The sequence below is a fragment of the Arachis hypogaea genome, chromosome 15 (genome assembly GCF_003086295.3).
Source record: "Arachis hypogaea cultivar Tifrunner chromosome 15, arahy.Tifrunner.gnm2.J5K5, whole genome shotgun sequence".
Taxonomy (NCBI): Eukaryota; Viridiplantae; Streptophyta; class Magnoliopsida; order Fabales; family Fabaceae; genus Arachis; species Arachis hypogaea.
Window position 1 is genome coordinate 135,248,413 of NC_092050.1, and position 19,146 is coordinate 135,267,558.

General features: G+C 37.5%; 1 protein-coding gene, 1 non-coding gene and 1 pseudogene across 3 annotated transcripts; 2 read left to right on the top strand and 1 right to left on the bottom strand.

Annotated features, from left to right (window-relative positions):
- Positions 1–425: 425 nt before the first annotated feature.
- On the bottom strand, positions 426–4,620 carry LOC112750809 (uncharacterized). Of its 2 annotated transcripts, XM_025799666.3 has the most exons (7): positions 4,478–4,620; positions 3,783–4,148; positions 3,045–3,279; positions 2,755–2,970; positions 2,562–2,654; positions 2,366–2,463; positions 426–962 (listed from the first exon to the last, which is right to left on the bottom strand). In XM_025799666.3, exons 4-7 carry the CDS (start codon positions 2,908–2,910, stop codon positions 782–784), a joined length of 528 nt encoding a protein of 175 aa, XP_025655451.1. In that variant the 5' UTR covers positions 2,911–2,970; positions 3,045–3,279; positions 3,783–4,148; positions 4,478–4,620; the 3' UTR covers positions 426–781. The 2 variants fall into 2 exon arrangements, with proteins under 2 accessions (XP_025655451.1, XP_072073750.1); XM_072217649.1 differs by having other exon boundaries at positions 2,755–3,279; positions 3,783–4,140; positions 4,478–4,600.
- LOC112748978 (glucan endo-1,3-beta-glucosidase 11-like) lies at positions 3,785–16,838 on the top strand (annotated as a pseudogene).
- On the top strand, positions 11,380–11,487 carry LOC112752880 (small nucleolar RNA R71). The gene has a single exon (XR_003177289.1). It is a non-coding gene; the product is annotated as a small nucleolar RNA R71 (small nucleolar RNA).
- Positions 16,839–19,146: the final 2,308 nt, after the last annotated feature.

A 19,146-nucleotide genomic window follows, 5' to 3' on the forward strand; every position in this document is an offset into this window, starting at 1 on the left:
AGCAACCGCCGCTAAATCAAAAATTTCGTAGCACACCAATAGAAACTGCCGCCAAATGAGACTGGCATAATTTGCTTCATATTTACCGGCATTTTCCAAATCGCCACAGGTTATCACGATATGTCCAAGTTTCCACACGTTTAGCGCCGGTTTTAAACCGTCGCCAAATGGTACTACAATTTCGGTCAAAGTTACCGGCGGTTGCAAACCGCCGCCAGATGTAACAGTTTTCATAATCTCTGAATCCAAACAGTGGCGGTTTAAAACCACCGCTAATTTAAGAAAAATAAAAAAAAAGGAAATTTAGGTTTTTCAAAAAAACACACATAATTTATTTAAAATATTATTGAATTATTTTTTTAATTCTTTTTATATTTTTTATTATTTTAGGAGTGAATATTTTCAACAAAAATAAAATCTAAACCTGTAGCAAAAACAAAATTGAAATATAAGCAAAACAAAATAATATATCCATCCAAATACAAAGTAAATAAATCTCTTTCAAAGAGTTGCACAGTCTAATTCAATAAAATATTTGCTTCAATGCAAAATAACTCCAATTCTAATATTCTATTTTCCCTCTATCATTCCACAAAACTCATCCCTACAGCGATGTCTGATGGTAGCACCTCACCCTGCCGTTGAAATAGATAAATCAGAGCACTCTCTATCGCCTTCATCTTTTTCTTCTCTACTGCTGCCTCATCCTCCATCGCCTTCCTCTTCAACTTTTCGCCTTCCATCTCTGCCTGCAGTTCAAGCAGCTTCCTCTGGGTCTCCTCTAGTTGGACTTCGTTGCCAGACGCATGTGAATTCGGACCGAAGAGTTGACTAGGAGTTGGTCCAAAATCCACACCACGTACTCTACCCGGTTTCTCTTTTCCGAAAACCTGAGCAATGGAATCATTTTGAGACAACATTCTAGAAGACTCATCATGTTGCTCAATCTCCTCAATTCTTTCCTACATACACAAATTAGCAATATCCTCAATTAATTGTATCACTTACATCACGATAAAAAATACACAAATATAGCAGCAAAAAAAATTAAATATTACACATAAACTCTCAGTGAATAAAAAAGCCAAAGGCGAATGAAAAGAAAAATAACAAACAAACAAGAAGGCGGAATTGATTTCTGATAGTAAATGAAATGTTTTGAAGATTAGCATCGATAATCATATTACATATAAACTCACAACATAAAGATGTGATAGTTTAGTTCAGCATACTATAGAATTCATAGGCCTTCTCTAATTCTTTACACACAGTAAGTTCATCACATAATAAAGTGAGAACACCATAACAGTTCAAAGAAGCCTTCTCTCTATACGCAACGCATGGTGCATCATTTTTTAAACTTGGAACATGCAATATCATAGTAATGTGCAAAGATATGCACTATGAACCAAAACCCAAAAAAAAAAGGAAATTCTCCTAAACTGACTTGTGTTAACCTTTATCAATTAACTCTTAAGATTCCAACATGGGAGCATAATTGAGCATATTTACAACATGGGGTGCCATAAATTTACTTAATTTGAATAACACAATTAACAAATTCATAAATCTACAACATGGGATAAAGGTACTTAATTTTTCAGCCATTCAGTCACAATATTGATAATTCTCTAATGCATACAAAGCCAAGAGAATGTTAAAAAAAGAGGGTAGTCATAATTTGATTACCTTGAAAGAAAGCAAGTGCTTTCTGGGAGTTGCAGAGGCAAGAGAGGCTTAGGAAGAAGCGATGGGAGTGATAGTGAATGAAGTGTATTCGTAGAGAGGACTTAATACCTATAATTTAATTACTACTAAACAAGAAAAGCTTTGTGCTTGGGGCATGTTTTTTCCTTTTAACTATGGAACCCCACTCTTGTTGTATTTTGCCTGGTTTAATGGAAAAAAGATAGAAAAAATAAAGCTTGTTTTCTTGCCCACAGCACCCTTTTCACACTTTTCTACACCCCTGTACTATACTACTATATAATAGCTTGCTTTTGTTTTTTTTTAGTCCCCAAGAAGAGGAGTAAGCAGCCGCATGGGAATCTCTATTATATCCAATATGCAAAGTAAAGCTAATAATAGTGGATCAGAAAACACTAGTGGTTTCCGTAGGTTCTATGTAGAAAAATAGAAAGTGGGTAACTAGTAGAAGCTTTTGATAGGTTTTGTCTACTTGATCTTTCTACTCTCTACTCCCTATTGTGGTTTCCTTTATTTGCAAGGGTTTATCTATTTTCTATTCTAACAAATAGTCATTATAAATTAAAAAATTATTAAAAATATAAAAATTAATATTTTCGATTAATATGGAATTTGGAAACTTAGTTAGAGTTGGTAAACTATAACAAGTAGTACTTACACCAATTGCTCTTGCTTCATCATTGATATATAAGCCATTTTTTTGTGCACTGTGATCCATAGCTCTCCTCTACCGACTCTCCTTCCTTGTTCTTCCGACTGTAACAACAAAGTTTTTGCATTAAAATTTTCCAGAAAATCAAGAAAAATTAAGTCACAGAGATAGTTTAATAACTAAATAAAAACAAGTAAAGTACCTCTTCTTCCATCCGCTGTGCGAAACTTTTCGAACCGCCAGTGTGAGTATATAGTTGTTTTGATCGATTGATCGCATTTTTCCTGCACTTCTCCTATTGGTCCATCAGAGACAAAGGGCGATTAGAATCTGATAGAAAAGGACTCAATGCAACATAATTGGTATTCTTGTGTAACAACGATACAGTATATTACCTTCGTCTCAGCTTCGGCGCGATAGTCAAGGAACCATCTCCAATGTTCTCGATCAATTCCCAGCGGTCGATTCTCAAAATTTTGTTCAGCCGTGAATATTGGCTCATAAAAACGGTCATACAACCTCAGCCTTGTTTTCTTCCAAGACTTGCCCATACTTTTCAAAATATTTTTCTTGATAGTTCCTTCGCTGTCTTCATCAAAGTGGAAATTTTGCTACACAGATAATACAAGTTATCAATAATTGTAAAAATAAGCAGATTTAATTTATCCGGAATATAAACTTTTACCTTGACACATTCGTTATAAACCTTGTCTTTAGTGGTAATCTGACGCCAACTTTTCCTACAGATGGGAATTTTCCATAATCAGATCCCAGCAGACCAAGCACGCCACTCAACAGTCCAGCTTCGTATCCAATTGCTTGCTTTGCGTTGTTGAACCTGAGCACGATCTTCCTACCGTTAGGCCGTTTCATAGCATCCCTCACGCTTAGTTTTGCTGGCTTGATTGTGCCGTCACAGTCTATAAGCCAAATATAATATTTGCGTTATGGACAGCATACGAGAAAATTAATATATAACATAATAATATTAACATAGTACCTTATTATACACCTATCAAACGAAGCACGATGGATCCGACCAGCATATAACATGCATAAATTGGGGTAGAATTGCAACACTTGAAACAAATTTAAAAAAAAAAATTACTGACTTTTAGTGTAAAAAACTAATAATAACTACAAATTTAAAATTAATTTGAAATGTCGGAGGCAAAAATAAAATTAATATAATAAATCAAAATTTTTTATAATATTTTGATAGGCCACGTAATACATTTTATCCAATTATAGATTATAAAACTAGAAATTTAAAAAACACTTTGCAAACAATGGAGAAGGTCAAATGTCATTAACTGTTTTGCAACAGAAAGCATTTGGGATGAACGAATTAGAGTATAGTGTAAATTAATAATGGGTGGAGCCTAAATGATGTTGATGGAAGAAAAATATTTAAATACGATACCGATGATCTTAACCGTCCAAAACTATGTAGTCTTGCGTCCTCTGCAACTCCGAGCCACAGAAGCATCATGGAGGTCGTCAACTTCTTCTTCAGCAAGAGGTTCCTCATTTGCATTAGCGTCCAAGTTTAGATGGCCTGGCAGCGAGTTCTGGGCACTATTTGTGCTCGTCTGTGGAGCAGGCCTTAGTTCACTTCGCGGGGGACGGAAAGGGCGTGAAGTAGCGGGGACACTATCACCACTGGTCGGGAGAATTTGAGAGACATCATGGTGGGAGTCCGAAGTCGCACTCGCTCCCGTTTGAGGTTGCTGAGATCCTGGTCCCAATTTTGATTTTTTCCTGAATCGACCTTTCCGAGTCTAAACTCCTGACACCAACAAGTACACACAAAAATTATACGAATAGTCATTGTCCATAGTTTGTTTTTTCTGATTCATAATCTCAATCAGCTCATGAGGCATTTCATTCTTTTTTTTTTAATGCATGTTAATTTTAAATCAGCATGAAATCGGCAGATTATGAAGTTTTCAATAACAGACGAAGTTTTAGAAAATTGCTCCAAACACAATGCAGTTTCACGAACAAGACCCCTGGGACATCTATGAGGAAATTATATAGACATGCATGTTGCTATGACCAGGTAAAAACTTCAGTCAAAATATATATACAAAAAATATATGGAGGACGAATGCTTACCCGAGAAGAGAAGAGGGGACAGCAGCCCTTGGAAAGGCAAGAGCTGCGACAGACGAGAAGAGCGGTAGGTCAGGCCTTCGTGTCAAGGGAGGGCTTCGACGGCCTTAAGGCTATGTGAGACACGACTGAAGGTTAGGTTCAATTGGAGGCTTGCAAGGGAGAAATAGGATTTGGGTGCCGTGTCGAATTTGATCTCACCTTTGGCTCTGGCAATGTGTTGGCATGGAAATTTGGTTTCCCACTCTTTTATACTAATAATTTAAATAATAATAAGAATAATCATAATAATAAAACTAATAGGATAATAATAAAAACAGCAATAATTAACAATGCCATCTCCTTATTAATTCACACTCGCACACCGCATCAACTATAAGTATCGAGGAGTGTTAATGTATATGTTAAACATAGGAGTGATAATAAAGAGTTTTTTTATTTCTGAACCCAAAATTATTTATCATATCTTTTTTGTTGAATTTATGATTAATAAAAATTGTGATCTCTTTTACTATTTAAAAAGGCATATTATTCCCATATCGAATATATCAAAAAATTTATTACTTAACTTGCCATTGTTGATTTTTAAACTATTTGCATGTGAAGGATCATTGATTTTTCATTATTCTTAAAAGAAATTTGTCTTTTATAAATTGTTTCCAATTTTTGTTGAAATTGATTTTCCTGCATTGGAATCCAAGTATGCATGACTATTATAAAAATATATTCCTCAGGTTAGAATCTATTCCAATGATATTAATTTCAGAGACAAATTTAAGTTGTGGAAATGCAAATACATAACTGGTGCACAAAATTGTGATCCACACTTTTCACAACTTCACACAACTAACCAGCAAGTGCACTGGGTCGTCCAAGTCATAAATCTTACGTGAGTAAGGGTCGATCCCACGGAGATTGTCGGCTTGAAGCAACCTATGGTCATCTTGTAAATCTCAGTCAGGCAGATTCAATTGATTATGAGGTTTTGATAATTAAAAGATAAATAAAACATAAAATAAGATAAAGATACTTATGTGATTCATTGGTGGGAATTTCAGATAAGCGTTTGGAGATGCTTTGTTGCTTTTGAATCTCTGTTTTCCTATTGCCTTCTTCCAATCATGCGTGCTCCCTTCCATGGCAAGCTGTATGATCCTCTCGGATAAAAAATAACAGGTACGATCTCTGCACGGCTAATCAACTGTCAGATTTCTCGTCTCGGATGAAAAATACCAAGTACAGCTACCGCATGACTAATCATCTGTTGTTTCCGCTAGCGTCAGAATAGGACCCTTGTCCTTTTGCACACTGTCACTGCGCCCAACATTCGCAAGTTTAAAATTCGTCACAGTCATCCCTTCCCAGATCCTACTCGGAATACCACAGACAAGGTTTAGACTTTCCGGATCTTAGGAATGGCTGCCAATTAGTTCTAGCCTATACCACGAAGATATTAATCTCACGGACTCGGTCCGTGTATTAGATATGCAAGAGAATATACCCCGACTGTCGTCCAATGACTACGTTGAACATCATGTAGACCGCTTTGTGGTTGTCAGGCACGCGGATCTTGGCTAAGCGAGTAATGAAGATTAGGTGATTGTCACGGGTCACCCCTTCATTCTGACTTAACTTAATTGAGTACAAGAGTATATCTTGGAGAAAAAGTAGGCGTGAATTGAAAGAAAAATAATAGTACTTGCATTAATTCATGAAGAACAGCAGAGCTCCACACCTTAATCTATGGGGTGTAGAAACTCCACCGTAGAAAATATATAAGTAAAAATAGTCTAGCCGTTTGGCCAGCCTCCCAGTCCTCAGATGATAAAGTTCATCCAAATATGTAAATACAATAGTAAAAAGTGCTATTTATACTAAACTAGTAACTTAGGTTTACAGAAAATGAGTAACTAAGTGCAGATAGTGCAGAAATCTACTTCCGGGACCCACTTGGTGTGTGCTTGGGCTGAGCATTGAGCTTTACACGTGCATAGGCTGTTCTTGGAGTGAAACGCCAGTTTGGGCCATCAAATATCAGGCAAAGTATGAACTATTGTATATTACTAGAAAGCCCAAGATGTCTACTTTCCAACGCAATTGAGAGTGCGCCAATTGGGCTTCTGTAGATCCAGAAAATTTACTTCGAGTGCAGGGAGGTCAGAATTCAACAGCATCTGCAGTCCTTTTTCAGCCTCTGAATCAAATTTTTGCTCAGGTCCCTCAATTTCAGCCAGAAAATACCTGAAATCATAGAAAAATACACAAACTCATAGTAAAGTCCAGAAATGTGATTTTTGCATAAAAACTAATAAAAATATAATAAAAAGTAACTAAAACATACTAAAAACTATGTAAAAACAATGGCAAAAAGGGTATAAATTATCCACTCATCACAACACCAAACTTAAATTGTTGCTTGTCCCCAAGCAACTAGAAACAAAATAGGATAAAAAGAGGAGAAAATACAATAAATTCCAAACTTATCAATGAACTTAGTTCTAATTAGATGAGCGGGGCTAGTAGCCTTTTTGCTTCTGAACAGTTTTGGCATCTCACTTTATCCTTTGAAGTTCAGAATGATTGGCATCCATAGGAACTTAGAATTCAGATAGTGTTATTGATTCTCTTAGTTCAGTATGTTAATTTTTGAACACAGTTACTTTATGAGTCTTGGCCGTGATCCTAAGCATTTTGTTTTCCAGTATTACCACCGGATACATAAATGCCACAGACACATAATTGGGTGAACCTTTTCAGATTGTGACTCAGCTTTGCTAGAGTCCCCAGTTAGAGGTGTCCGGAGCTCTTAAGCACACTCTTTTTGCTTTGGACCACGACTTTAACCGCTCAGTCTCAAGCTTTTCACTTGACACCTTCACGCCACAAGCACATGGTTAGGGATAGCTTGATTTAGCCGCTTAGACCAGAATTTTATTCCTTTGGGCCCTTCTATCCATTAATGCTCAAAGCCTTGGATCCTTTTTTCCTTTGCCTTTTGGTTTAAAGGGCTATTGGCTTTTTCTGCTTGCTTTCTCTTTCTCTTTCTCTTTCTCTTTTCTTTATTTTTTCGCCATTTTTTTCGCAAGCTTTGTTTTTCACTGCTTTTTCTTGCTTCAAGAATCAATTTTATGATTTTTCAGATTATCAACAACATTTCTCCTTTTTCATTATTCTACAAGAGCCAACAATTTTAACATTCATAAACAACAAATTAAAAAATATGCACTGTTCAAGTATTCATTCAGAAAACAAAAAGTATTACCACCACATCAAAATAATTAAACTAATTTCAAGATAAAATTCGAAATCATGCACTTCTTGTTCTTTTGCAAATAAAAATATTTTTCATTTAAGAAAGGTGAAAGATTCATAGGACATTCATAGCTTTAAGACATAGACACTAGACACTAATGATCATGTAATAAAGACACAAACATAGACAAAACATAAAGCATAGAATTCAAAAAACAGAAATATAAGAACAAGAAAATTAAAGAACGGGTCCACCTTAGTGATGGCGACTAGTTCTTCCTCTTGAAGATCTTATGGAGTGCTTGAGCTCCTCTATGTCTCTTCCTTGCCTTTGTTGCTCCTCCCTCATGGCTCTTTGGTCCTCTCTAATTTCATGAAGGATGATGGAATGCTCTTGGTGCTCCATCCTTAGTTGCCCCATGTTGGAACTCAATTCTCCTAAGGAGGTGTTGATTTGCTCCATCCTCTTTTTAGTGATGGGCTTGTCCTCATCAATGAGGATGTCTTCCTATATGATAATTTCAGCTGAATTGCATAGGTTACAAATGAGATGAGGGAAGGCTAACCTTGCCAAAGTAGCGGGTTTGTCTGCCACCTTGTAGAGTTCTAGAGGTATGATCTCATGAACTTCTACTTCCTCTCCAATCATGATACTATGGATCATGATAGCCCGGTCTATTGTAACTTCAGACCGGTTGCTAGTAGGAATGATAGAGCGTTAAATGAACTCCAACTATCCCCTAGCCACAGGCTTGAGGTCAAGCCTTCTTAATTGAACCGGCTTGCCTCTTGAGTCTCTCTTTCATTGAGCTCCTTCCACACAGATCTCTATGAGGACTTGGTCCAACCTTTGATCAAAGTTGACTCTTCTAGTGAAAGGATGAGGATCTCCTCTCATTATTGGCAAGTTAAATGTCAACCTCACATTTTCCGGACTGAAATTCAAGTAATTCTCCCGAACCATTGTGAGCCAATTCTTTGGGTTTGGGTTCATACTTTGATCATGGTTCTTGGCCACAACTTCATAGAAGTAATCTTGATGGACCTTTGAGATGAATCTCTCCATCTTCCATGACTCGGAGATGGAAGCAATTGCCTTCCCTTTCCTCTTTCTAGAGATTTCTCCGGCCTTAGGTGCCATTGATGGTTATGAAAAAATAAAAAGTAGAGCTTTTCCCACACCAAACTTAGAAGTTTTGCTCGTCCTCGAGCAAAAGAAGAAAGAAAGGAGTAGAGGAAGAAGAAATGGAGGAGATGGAGGGGAGTAGTGAATTCGGCCAAGGGGGGTTAAATGTGTATGAGGTGTGAAATTGAAGGTTGTAAGGAGGGGTATTTATAGGGTAAGAGAGAGAGAGAATTTGGTTATGAAGGGGTGGGTTTGGGAAGGAAATGGTTTGAATTTGAATGGTGAGGTAGGTGGGGTTTATGATGGATGGATGTGAGTGGTGAAGAGAATATGGGGAATAGGATAGGATTTGATAGGTGAATGGTGTTTGGGGAAGAGGTATTGATGTGATTGGTCAAGGGTATTTGGGGAAGAGTGTTATGGAAAGGTGTGAAGAGGAGAGAAGAAGATGTCGGTTTGGTGGGGATCCTGTGGGGTCCACAGATCCTGAGGTGTCAAGGAATTCTGCTCCCTGCACCAATCTGGCGTGTAAACACCCTCTGTATGCCAATTCTGGTGTTTAACGCCAGCTCTGCTACCTTTTCTGGCGTTAAACGCCAGTCTGCTGCCCCTTTCTGGCGTTTAATGCCAGCCAGACACCCTTTTCTGGCGTTAAACGCCAGTCTGCCTGCCATTTCTGGCGTTTAAATGCCAATAAGCCTGTCCTCCAGGGTGTGCTATTTTTGATGCTGTTTTTTATTTTGCTTTAATTCTGCAACTGTTTTTATGACTTCACATGATCATCAACCTAAAGAAAACATAAAATGACAATGGAATATAAATAAATATAATTAAACAACATTGGGTTGCCTCCTAACAAGCGCTTCTTTAATATCAATAGCTTGACAGTGAGCCCTTAGAGAGCTTCACAGAGACTCAGAGCTTAATGGTGGCCTCCCAACACCAAACTTAGAAGTTGAGTGTGGGGACTCTGTATTGAGAGAAGCTTTTCATGCTTCTTCTCCATAGTTACAAAAGAAGATCCGTGAGCCTTAAACACAAGGTAGTCCTCATTCAATTGAAGGACTAACTCTCCTCTGTCCACATCAATCATAGCTCTTGCTGTGGCTAGGAAGGGTCTTCCAAAGATGATGGATTCATCTTCATCCTTCCCAGTGTCTAGGATTATGAAATCAGCAAGGATGTAAAAGCCTTCAACCTTCACTAAGACATCCTCTACAAGTCCATAAGCCTGTTTCTTTGATTTTTCTGCCATCTCTAGTGAGATTCTTGCAGCTTGTACCTTAAAGATCCCTAGTTTCTCCATTACAGAGAGTGGCATGAGGTTTATACCTGACCCCAGGTCACACAGAGCCTTCTTAAAGGTCATGGTGCCTATGGTACAGGGTATTAAGAATTTTCTGGGATCCGGTTTCTTCTGAGGTAATTTCAGTTGAACCAAGGTATTTAGTTCATTGATGAGCAATGGAGGTTCATCCTCCCAAGTCTCATTACCAAATAACTTGGCATTCAGCTTCATGATTGCTCCTAGATACTGAGCAACTTGCTCTTCAATAATATCTTCATCCTCTTCAGAGGAAGAATACTCATTAGAGCTTATAAATGGCAACTGTAAGTTCAGTGGAATCTCTATGGTCTCTGTATGAGCCTCATATTCTTTTGGTTCCTCAGGAGGGAACTCCTTAGTGGCCAGTAGACGTCCATTGAGGTTTTCCTCACTGAAAATCACTGCCTCTTCCTCCTCTATAGTTTCAGCCATGTTGGGTATATTTATAGCCTTGCACTCTCTCTTTGGATTCTCTTTTATATTGCTTGGGAGAGTAATAGGAGGGGTTTTAGTAACTCTTTTACTTAGTTGACCCACTTGTGCCTCCAAATTTCTGATGGAGGACCTTGTTTTAGTCATGAATCTGAGAGTGGTCTTAGATAGATCAGAGACTATGGTTGCTAAGTCAGAGAGGCTCTGCTTAGAATTCTCTGTCTGTTACTCAGAAGATGATGGAAAAAGCTTGCTATTGCCAAACCTATTTCTCCCACTATTATTATTATTAAAGCCTTGATTAGGCTTCTACTAATCCTTCCATGAGAAATTAGGATGATTCCTCCATGAAGGATTGTAAGTGTTTCCATAGGATTCTCCCATGTAATTAACATCTTCCATTGTAGGATTCTCAGGGTCATAAGCGTCTTCTTCATAGGAAGCTTCTTTAGTATTGCCGGATGCAGCTTGCATTCCAGTCAGATTCTAAGAAATCATATTGACTTGCTGAGTCAATATTTTATTCTGAGCCAATATTGCATTCAGAGTATCAATCTCAAGAACTCCTTTCTTCTGAGTCATCCCATTATTCACAGAATTTCTTTCAGAAGTATACATGAACTGGTTATTTGCAACCATCTCAATGAGTTCCTGGGCTTCTGCAGGTGTCTTCTTCAGATGAAGAGATCCACCAGCAGAGTGATCCAATGACATCTTGGATAATTCAGACAGACCATCATAGAATATACATAAGATGCTCTATTCTAAAAGCATGTCAGAAGGACACCTTCTGATCAATTGCTTGTATCTTTTCCAAGCTTCATAGAGGGATTCACCTTCCTTCTGTCTGAAGGTTTAGACTTCCACTCTAAGCTTGCTCAACTTTTGAGGTGGAAAAAATTTGGCCAAGAAAGCATTGACTAACTTTTTCCAAGAGTTCAGGCTTTCTTTAGGTTGTGAGTCCAACCATATCCTAGCTCTGTCTCTTACAGCAAAGGGGAAAAGCATAAGTCTGTAGACCTCAGAATTAACCCCATTGGTCTTAACAATGTCACAGATTTGTAAGAATTCAGCTAAGAACTGATGAGGATCTTCCAATGGAAGTCCATGAAACTTGCAATTATGTTACATTAGAGAAAATAATTGAGACTTAAGCTCAAAGTTTGTTTGCTCCAATTGTAGGAATTGAGATGCTTCTTCCATAGAAGTCAGAAGTTGGTGCATAAAGTCACCAAGCATCTTTCTTGCATCTCCACCATTGTTGTTATTTTTGGCTGCCATGTCTTCTTCTTTTTCTGTTAGGTCCTCTCCAGAGTTTTGTGCTTTAACCTCTCTTAACTTCCTCTTCAGAGTCCTTTCTGATTCAGAATTAGCTTCAACAAGAATATTCTTATCCTTGTTCCTATTCATATGAAAAACAAGAGAACAGAAAAGAAGAAGAATCCTCTATGCCACAGTATAGAGATTTCTTTATGTGAGTAGAAGAATAGAAGAATAGAAAGAAGAATGGAGAAGAAGAAGAATTCGAACACAGAGAGAGGGAGAGGGTTCGAACTTTAAGAAGAAGATATGTTAGTGAATAAATAAAATAAATAGAAAGAGATGAGAGGGGGAGAGTATTCGAATATTAATTAAAAAGAAAAGAAAAATATTTTTATTTTTATTTAATTATAAGTTAGAATTCGAATTTAAGAAAAGAGATAAAATAAAATTAGAATTTAAAACAATTTGTTAATTAAAAAGAATTTTAAAAAATTTGTTAGTGATTTTCGAAAATTAGAGAGAGAAAAGTAGTTCGATAGTTTTGAAAAAGATAAGAAATAGTAAAACAAACAAAAAGTCAAATAGTTAATTGAAAAAGATTTGAAAGTAAATTTTGAAAAGATAAGAAGTTTGAAAAAGATTTTGAAATTAAATTTTGAAAAAGATATGATTGAAATTTATTTTGAAAAGGATTTGAAAAGGAAATTAAAAAGATTTGATTTTGAAAATTAAAGTTGATGACTTGACTAACAAGAAACTAAAAGATATGATTCTAGAATTTAAAGATTGAACCTTTCTTAACAAGAAAGTAACAAACTTGAAATTTTTGAATCAAAATAGTAAATGCTAGCAAAGATTTCGAAAATTATGAAATAAAATTAAGAAAAAGATTTTGAAATTTTTGAAAACATGAAAGAAAAATGAAAAAGATTTTATTTTTGAAAAGATAGAATTTTTAAATTGAAATTTTGACTTGACTAACAAGAAACAACCAAATTTTGAAAATTTTTTACTAAGTCAACCCAAGATTTCGAAAATTATGAGTAAAATAAGCGAAAGATATTATTTTTTATTTTTGAATTAATGAAGAAAGAAAAAAACAACAAAATGAAACAAAACATAAAAATTTAAGATCAAAACAAATAATTCATGCAAGAACACTTTGAATGTCAAGATGATCACCAAGAACACTTTGAAGATCATGATGAATATCAAGAACATATTTTTGAAAATTTTTAAGAAAAGAAAGACATGCAAGACACCAAACTTAGAAATTTTTAAACCTTAGACACCAATAATTTGAAAATGCATATGAAAAATAACAAAAAACACAAAACAAGAAAAATTAAAGATCAAACAAGGAATATCATCAAGAATAACTTGAAGATCAAAGAAGAACACAATGCATATATTTTCGAAAAATTAAAGAGAAATTAAAACATGCAATTGACACCAAATTTAAAATTTGACACTAGACTCAAACAAGAAACACAAATTTTTTTTGTTTTTATGATTTTATTAATTTTTTTTCGAAATTATTTTGAAAAAAGAAAATAAAGAAATTCAACATTTTTAATAAGAATTCCAAGATTCGTGCAATATCAGTCAAAAGCTTCGGTCCAAAAGAATTAGACATGGCCAAATGGCCAGCCAAGCTTTAGCATAACAATTACAGACATGTCCTTTCTACAATGGAAAGTGGAAACCTCGGTCCAAAAGATTTGACATGGCTTAACAGCCAGCCAGGCTTCAACATATCTTAAGAAGCTCTAGAATTCATTCTTAAAAATTCTGAAGAACATTTTTTTTTTGAATTTTTCGAAAACTATAATATATATTTTTTTTCGAAAATAAAAATAAAAAGCTTAAACATAAATAAAATTACCTAATCTAAGCAACAAGATGAACCGTCAGTTGTCCAAACTCGAACAATCCCCGGCAACAGCATCAAAAACTTGGTGCACGAAATTGTGATCCACACTTTTCACAACCCCGCACAACTAACCAGCAAGTGCACTGGGTCATCCAAGTAATAAACCTTACATGAGTAAGGGTCGATCCCACGGAGATTGTCGGCTTGAAGCAACCTATGGTCATCTTGTAAATCTCAGTCAGGTGGATTCAATTGATTATGAGGTTTTGATAATTAAAAGATAAATAAAACATAAAATAAGATAAAGATACTTATGTAATTCATTGGTGGGAATTTCAGATAAGCGTTTGGAGATGCTTTGTTGCTTCTGAATTTCTGCTTTCCTATTGCCTTCTTCCAATCATGCATGCTCCCTTCCATGGCAAGCTGTATGATCCTCTCGGATGAAAAATGCCAGGTACGATCTCTGCACGGCTAATCAACTGTCGGATTTCTCGTCTCGGATGAAAAATACCAAGTACAGCTACTGCACGGCTAATCATCTGTTGGTTCCCGCTAGCGTCGAAATAGGACCCTTATCCTTTTGCACACTGTCACTGCACCCAACATTCGTAAGTTTGAAGTTCGTCACAGTCATCCCTTCCCAGATCCTACTCGGAATACCACAGACAAGGTTTAGATTATCCGGATCTCAGGAATGGCTGCCAATTGGTTTTAGCCTATACCACGAAGATATTAATCTCACGAACTCGGTCCGTGTATTAGATATCCAAGAGAATATACCCCGACTATCGTCCAATGACTATGTTTAACATCATGTAAACCGCTTTGTGGTTGTCAAGCACGTGGATATTGGCTAAACGAGTAATGAAGATTGGGTGATTGTCACGGGTCACCCCTTCATTCTGACTTAACTGAATTGAGTACAAGAGTATATATTGGAGAAGAAGTAGGCGTGAATTGAAAGAAAAACAATAGTACTTGCATTAATTCATGAAGAACAGTAGAGCTCCACACCTTAATCTATGGGGTGTAGAAACTCCACCGTAGAAAATACATAAGTAAAAATAGTCTAGCCCTCTGGCTAGCCTCCCAGTCCTCAGATGATAAAGTTCATCCAAAGATGTAAATACAATAGTAAAAAGTGCTATTTATACTAAACTAGTAACTTAGGTTTACAGAAAATGAGTAACTAAGTGCAGATAGTGCAGAAATCCACTTCCGAGGCCCACTTGGTGTGTGCTTAGGCTGAGCATTGAGCTTTACACGTGCATAGGCTGCTCTTGGAGTTAAATGCCAGCTTGGGTGCCAGTTTGGGCGTTTAACTCCAGTTCTAGTGCCAGTTTTGGCATTTTACTCCAGAAAAGGGTCTCAGGTGGGCGTTTGAACGCCAGTTTGGACCATCAAATCTCGGGCAAAGTATGGACTATTATATATTGCTGGAAAGCCCAAGATGTCTACTTTCCAACGCAATTGAGAGCGTGCCAATTGGACTTCTGTAGATCCAGAAAATCTACTTCGAGTGCAGGAGGGTCAGAATCCAACAGCATCTGCAGTCCTTTTTCAGCTTCTAAATTAAGTTTTTGCTCAAGTCCCTCAATTTCAGCCAGAAAATACCTGAAATCACAGAAAAATATACAAACTCATAGTGAAGTCCAGAAATATGATTTTTGCATAAAAACTAATAAAAATATAATAAAAAATAACTAAAACATACTAAAAATTATGTAAAAACAATGTCAAAAAGGTATAAATTATTCGCTTATCAATAACCTAAAGAAGAGATATTAATACTGACATCCTCTTCATATGCCAACATTACCTATTATGTCCTTCAAAAAGATGCAGATCAGAGACACATATTGAACATGATAATGATTAGCCTTCTGATCGCCAATCGTCGGAGAAAGGGAAAAATGTAACTTGGTTATCTTCTCTTGGAATGAGCTCAATCTATTTTGTGGTTGATCATTTTCCCAGATACATATACAGTTTAGACCACATGCTTAAATCCTTTTAACTCATTAACTATGGTCAGCAATTTGGAAATTGAAATCAATAACCAACCCTGAGATTCTGAAAGCTTTTGCCAACTCAGAAATTGAAAGCATTGTAACAGTTGAGAACCAACTACTAAGCCAGTTATATGATCTACAACAAGCACTTCAATGGGGGAGCAACAACATCAAACCCTACCTACCAAACACAAATCACAGGAATCCAAGTAAGCAACAAAGTTTACACATATGAGAATTCAACAATGTTTCAGTACCTTGTTCCAGCAGTGATCAATATCCAAAATGCATTATCTCAGCTAGGCATTTCATCAAACATCCAAGTCTCATCACCAAGCTCCCTTGCAGTTCTTCAAGAATCATACCATCCTTCAGTTGGTACCTTCAAGAATGACATAACTGAAACCATGACACCATTCTTAAGCTTCTTATAAAAAAAATTTACCATCTTGGATCAATGCATACCCTTTTTTTGCATACAAAGACAACCCAAATGAAATCCCATTAGACTTTATTCTCTTCAATCCAATTGAGAGAATGGTTGATCCAAACAAAAATTATTCAATATAGATTCAGTTGCATTTGCATATGCAAAATTAGGGTTCAACATGGTGAAAACAGGGTTTCAGAAAGGGGGTGGCCTCCAAAAAGGGACAGTGATGAAGCAGGAGAAATAGTACAGGCTGCACCAATACACAATAGGAACTTGTTTAGGAGACAAATGCAAAATAAAGGCATACCATCGAAGCCAAGGATGAGATTGGAGGCTTATGTGTTTGCATTGTTCAATGAAGATTTGAAGCCAGGTCCAACTTCTGAGAGAAACTATGGAGTGGGTAAAACTGATGAATCCATGGCTTATAATGTTGGCCTATCTGCTTTTGCAACTAATTCTAATCCCTCCACTTCAATTTCTCTTACCTCCTCTGCCACCCACAATAAGGTAAATCAAACTTGCTCCTTTCTAATTCTTTAATTATCCAGCTATATCATTTTTAAACTATGTTAATTACAAAAACTAGTTATCTTCTTTTATCCATTTTGATTAAACTCAAACTTCATTGAAACAGGGTTGAGGAGAAGAGGTAGGACACAGAAGCTGGGGTATTTAAAATTGTGAAGAAACAAATCTACTATTTTACCTTTTATGTGAATATTCATTTTGATAACTGTTAGATGAACCATAATTGTGAAGAAGGAAGATAGAAATATCATCTTCATGTTGCACAGAGTATGGACCACACGATCCTGAAGCAGATGAAGTTGTTGAAGATCTACAGATTTACTGCATATTAGTCGGAAAAAGGCTGATAACTCAGCCAAGACGGCAGACACTGGGGTGGGCAACACGTGTTTTGACGCAATTGGCAGTAGATGTTCCATTAGAATATGGCAGTCATGACTCTTCAAACCGAATAACTTGCGCTGTTTTAAATCAACACAGCGAGAGATGTTGCTAGAGTACCCGTCTAGAAAGACCACATTCTTGATGGTCCTAAGAAAGAAATCCTTCTGTGGGTTTGACATGGTAAAGACTGCAGAGGGATACTTTCCCCCTTCAAGTGGTCACATATCATGCCTGATTCCCATCAACTGGAGATCTTTTCGAGCTTTTAGGTGGTCTTTGGATTTACCTCTCTCGTTCAACATAGTGAAAACAATGTTGTCGCACACATTTTTCTCTATGTGCTTGACGTCAAGGTTGTGACGTAATTCGTTGTTCTCCCAGTACGACAAATCAAAGAATACACTCCTCTTTTTTCAGAGAGACTCGTCTTGTACCACGGTCTGCTATCCGCGCCTTCTTTTACCGCCCACCGCTTGTATCTTGCCCTGTGAGACGGGCACACCCTCTAATTGTCTCAAGACATCCCTGCCAGTCAATTTGCTAGGTGGGAATCTATCCTCTACCTCGCCATCAAATCTGCTCCGGTCCTGTCTATATCTGTGATCGCGATTCAAGAAGCGACGATGACCCATATAACACCATTTCTGACTGAAGGTGAGTCGCCTAGTCACGGCATCCAAATTGCACGTGGGGCAAGCTCTCCTGCCGTACGTATTCTAGCCAGATAAATTGCCCAAGCCAGAAAAATCGATGATAGTCCACATCAATGCAGCTCGCATCTTGAATGTTTTCTTCTCACTGGCGTCGTATGTATCAACACCGGCCCACAACTGCTTCAGCTTATCGATCAGGGGGTGTAGGTAGACATCTATGTCATTGCCAGGATTTTTAGGACCGGGAATAATCATAGAGAGAATCAAGTTGGTTTGTTTCATGCAAATCCATGGGGGTAAGTTGTACGGAATAAGAATCACTGGCCATATTGAGTACTTTGAACGGAGATTTCCTTAAGGATTAAAGCCATCACTAGCCAGGGCTAAGCGAACATTGCGCGGATTGCCAGAAAAGTCTGTATATCTCTTGTCAAATGATTTCCAACCCTCGCCGTCCCTGGGATGCCTCATGGAACCGTCAGAGTTGGTTCCTCTCTTGTGCCACAACATGTCGATGGCTGTCTTGCTGGACATGAATAATCTCTGCAACCGTGGAATAAAAGAAAAATAATGAAGAACCTTTGCCGCCTGAGGTTTCCCATTCTTCTTGACAACGGCATTGATCCTGAGTAAAGAATTCTTCCTGGTCTTTTGCTTCCACCTGGATGCTCCACACCGTTTGCATCTAGACGGGTCTTGGTCAGAACCCTAGTATAGCATGCAGTCATTTGGACATGCATCTATCTTCTTGTACTCAATACCGAGCTTCCTTATGATCCTCTTGACGTCGTGCAAGGTCTTCGGAATCCTTGCATGCTTAAAGGCATCCCCCAGTAGCTCTAGAATCAATCCGAAAGCCTTGTCGCTCACTCCGCACATGCACTTTATATGGTACAGCCTAACCAAGAAAGACAGCTTCGAGAATCTTGAGCATCCCGGATATAATCCCTGCTTGCCGTCCTCAAGCAAGTCGTGAAAGGCACGAGCCTCACAGCTGGGTTCATCAGATAAGTACGGCAACCCCTCAACAACGTCTCCGACATGCCCATTCATCGAGTCTTCACCGTCACTCTGCAGTCCTGGCAAGTTGAATGCGTCGTGGACCATGTCACGCATTTGATCTCCTGAATTTACAGTGGGGTCTAGTTCTTCCCTACCGCTGGATCCCTTGTCTACGATCCTCTCACCGTGATGTAACCAGAAGGTATAGTTAGGGGGAAAGGGTTTCATCAGAAGATGATCCTAGGCGTCCTCTCTAGTTTGGTAAAACCGAAACCCACACAAAGGGCATGGACAATGTATCCTCCCATCGGATGATGTATTGGCAAATGCGAAGTCAAGGAATCTATTCAGACCATCCCTATATTCTACACTCCCTCGTGG

Excerpts from the sequence above, each read along its gene's own strand:
- LOC112750809 (XM_025799666.3), bottom strand. The coding sequence starts at position 2,910 with ATGGGCAAGTCTTGGAAGAAAACAAGGCTGAGGTTGTATGACCGTTTT. Across the intron at positions 2,655-2,754 it reads GCGCCGAAGCTGAGACGAAG|GAGAAGTGCAGGAAAAATGC; the intron begins GTAATATACTGT and ends ATGGACCAATAG. Across the intron at positions 2,464-2,561 it reads CACAGCGGATGGAAGAAGAG|TCGGAAGAACAAGGAAGGAG; the intron begins GTACTTTACTTG and ends TTGTTGTTACAG.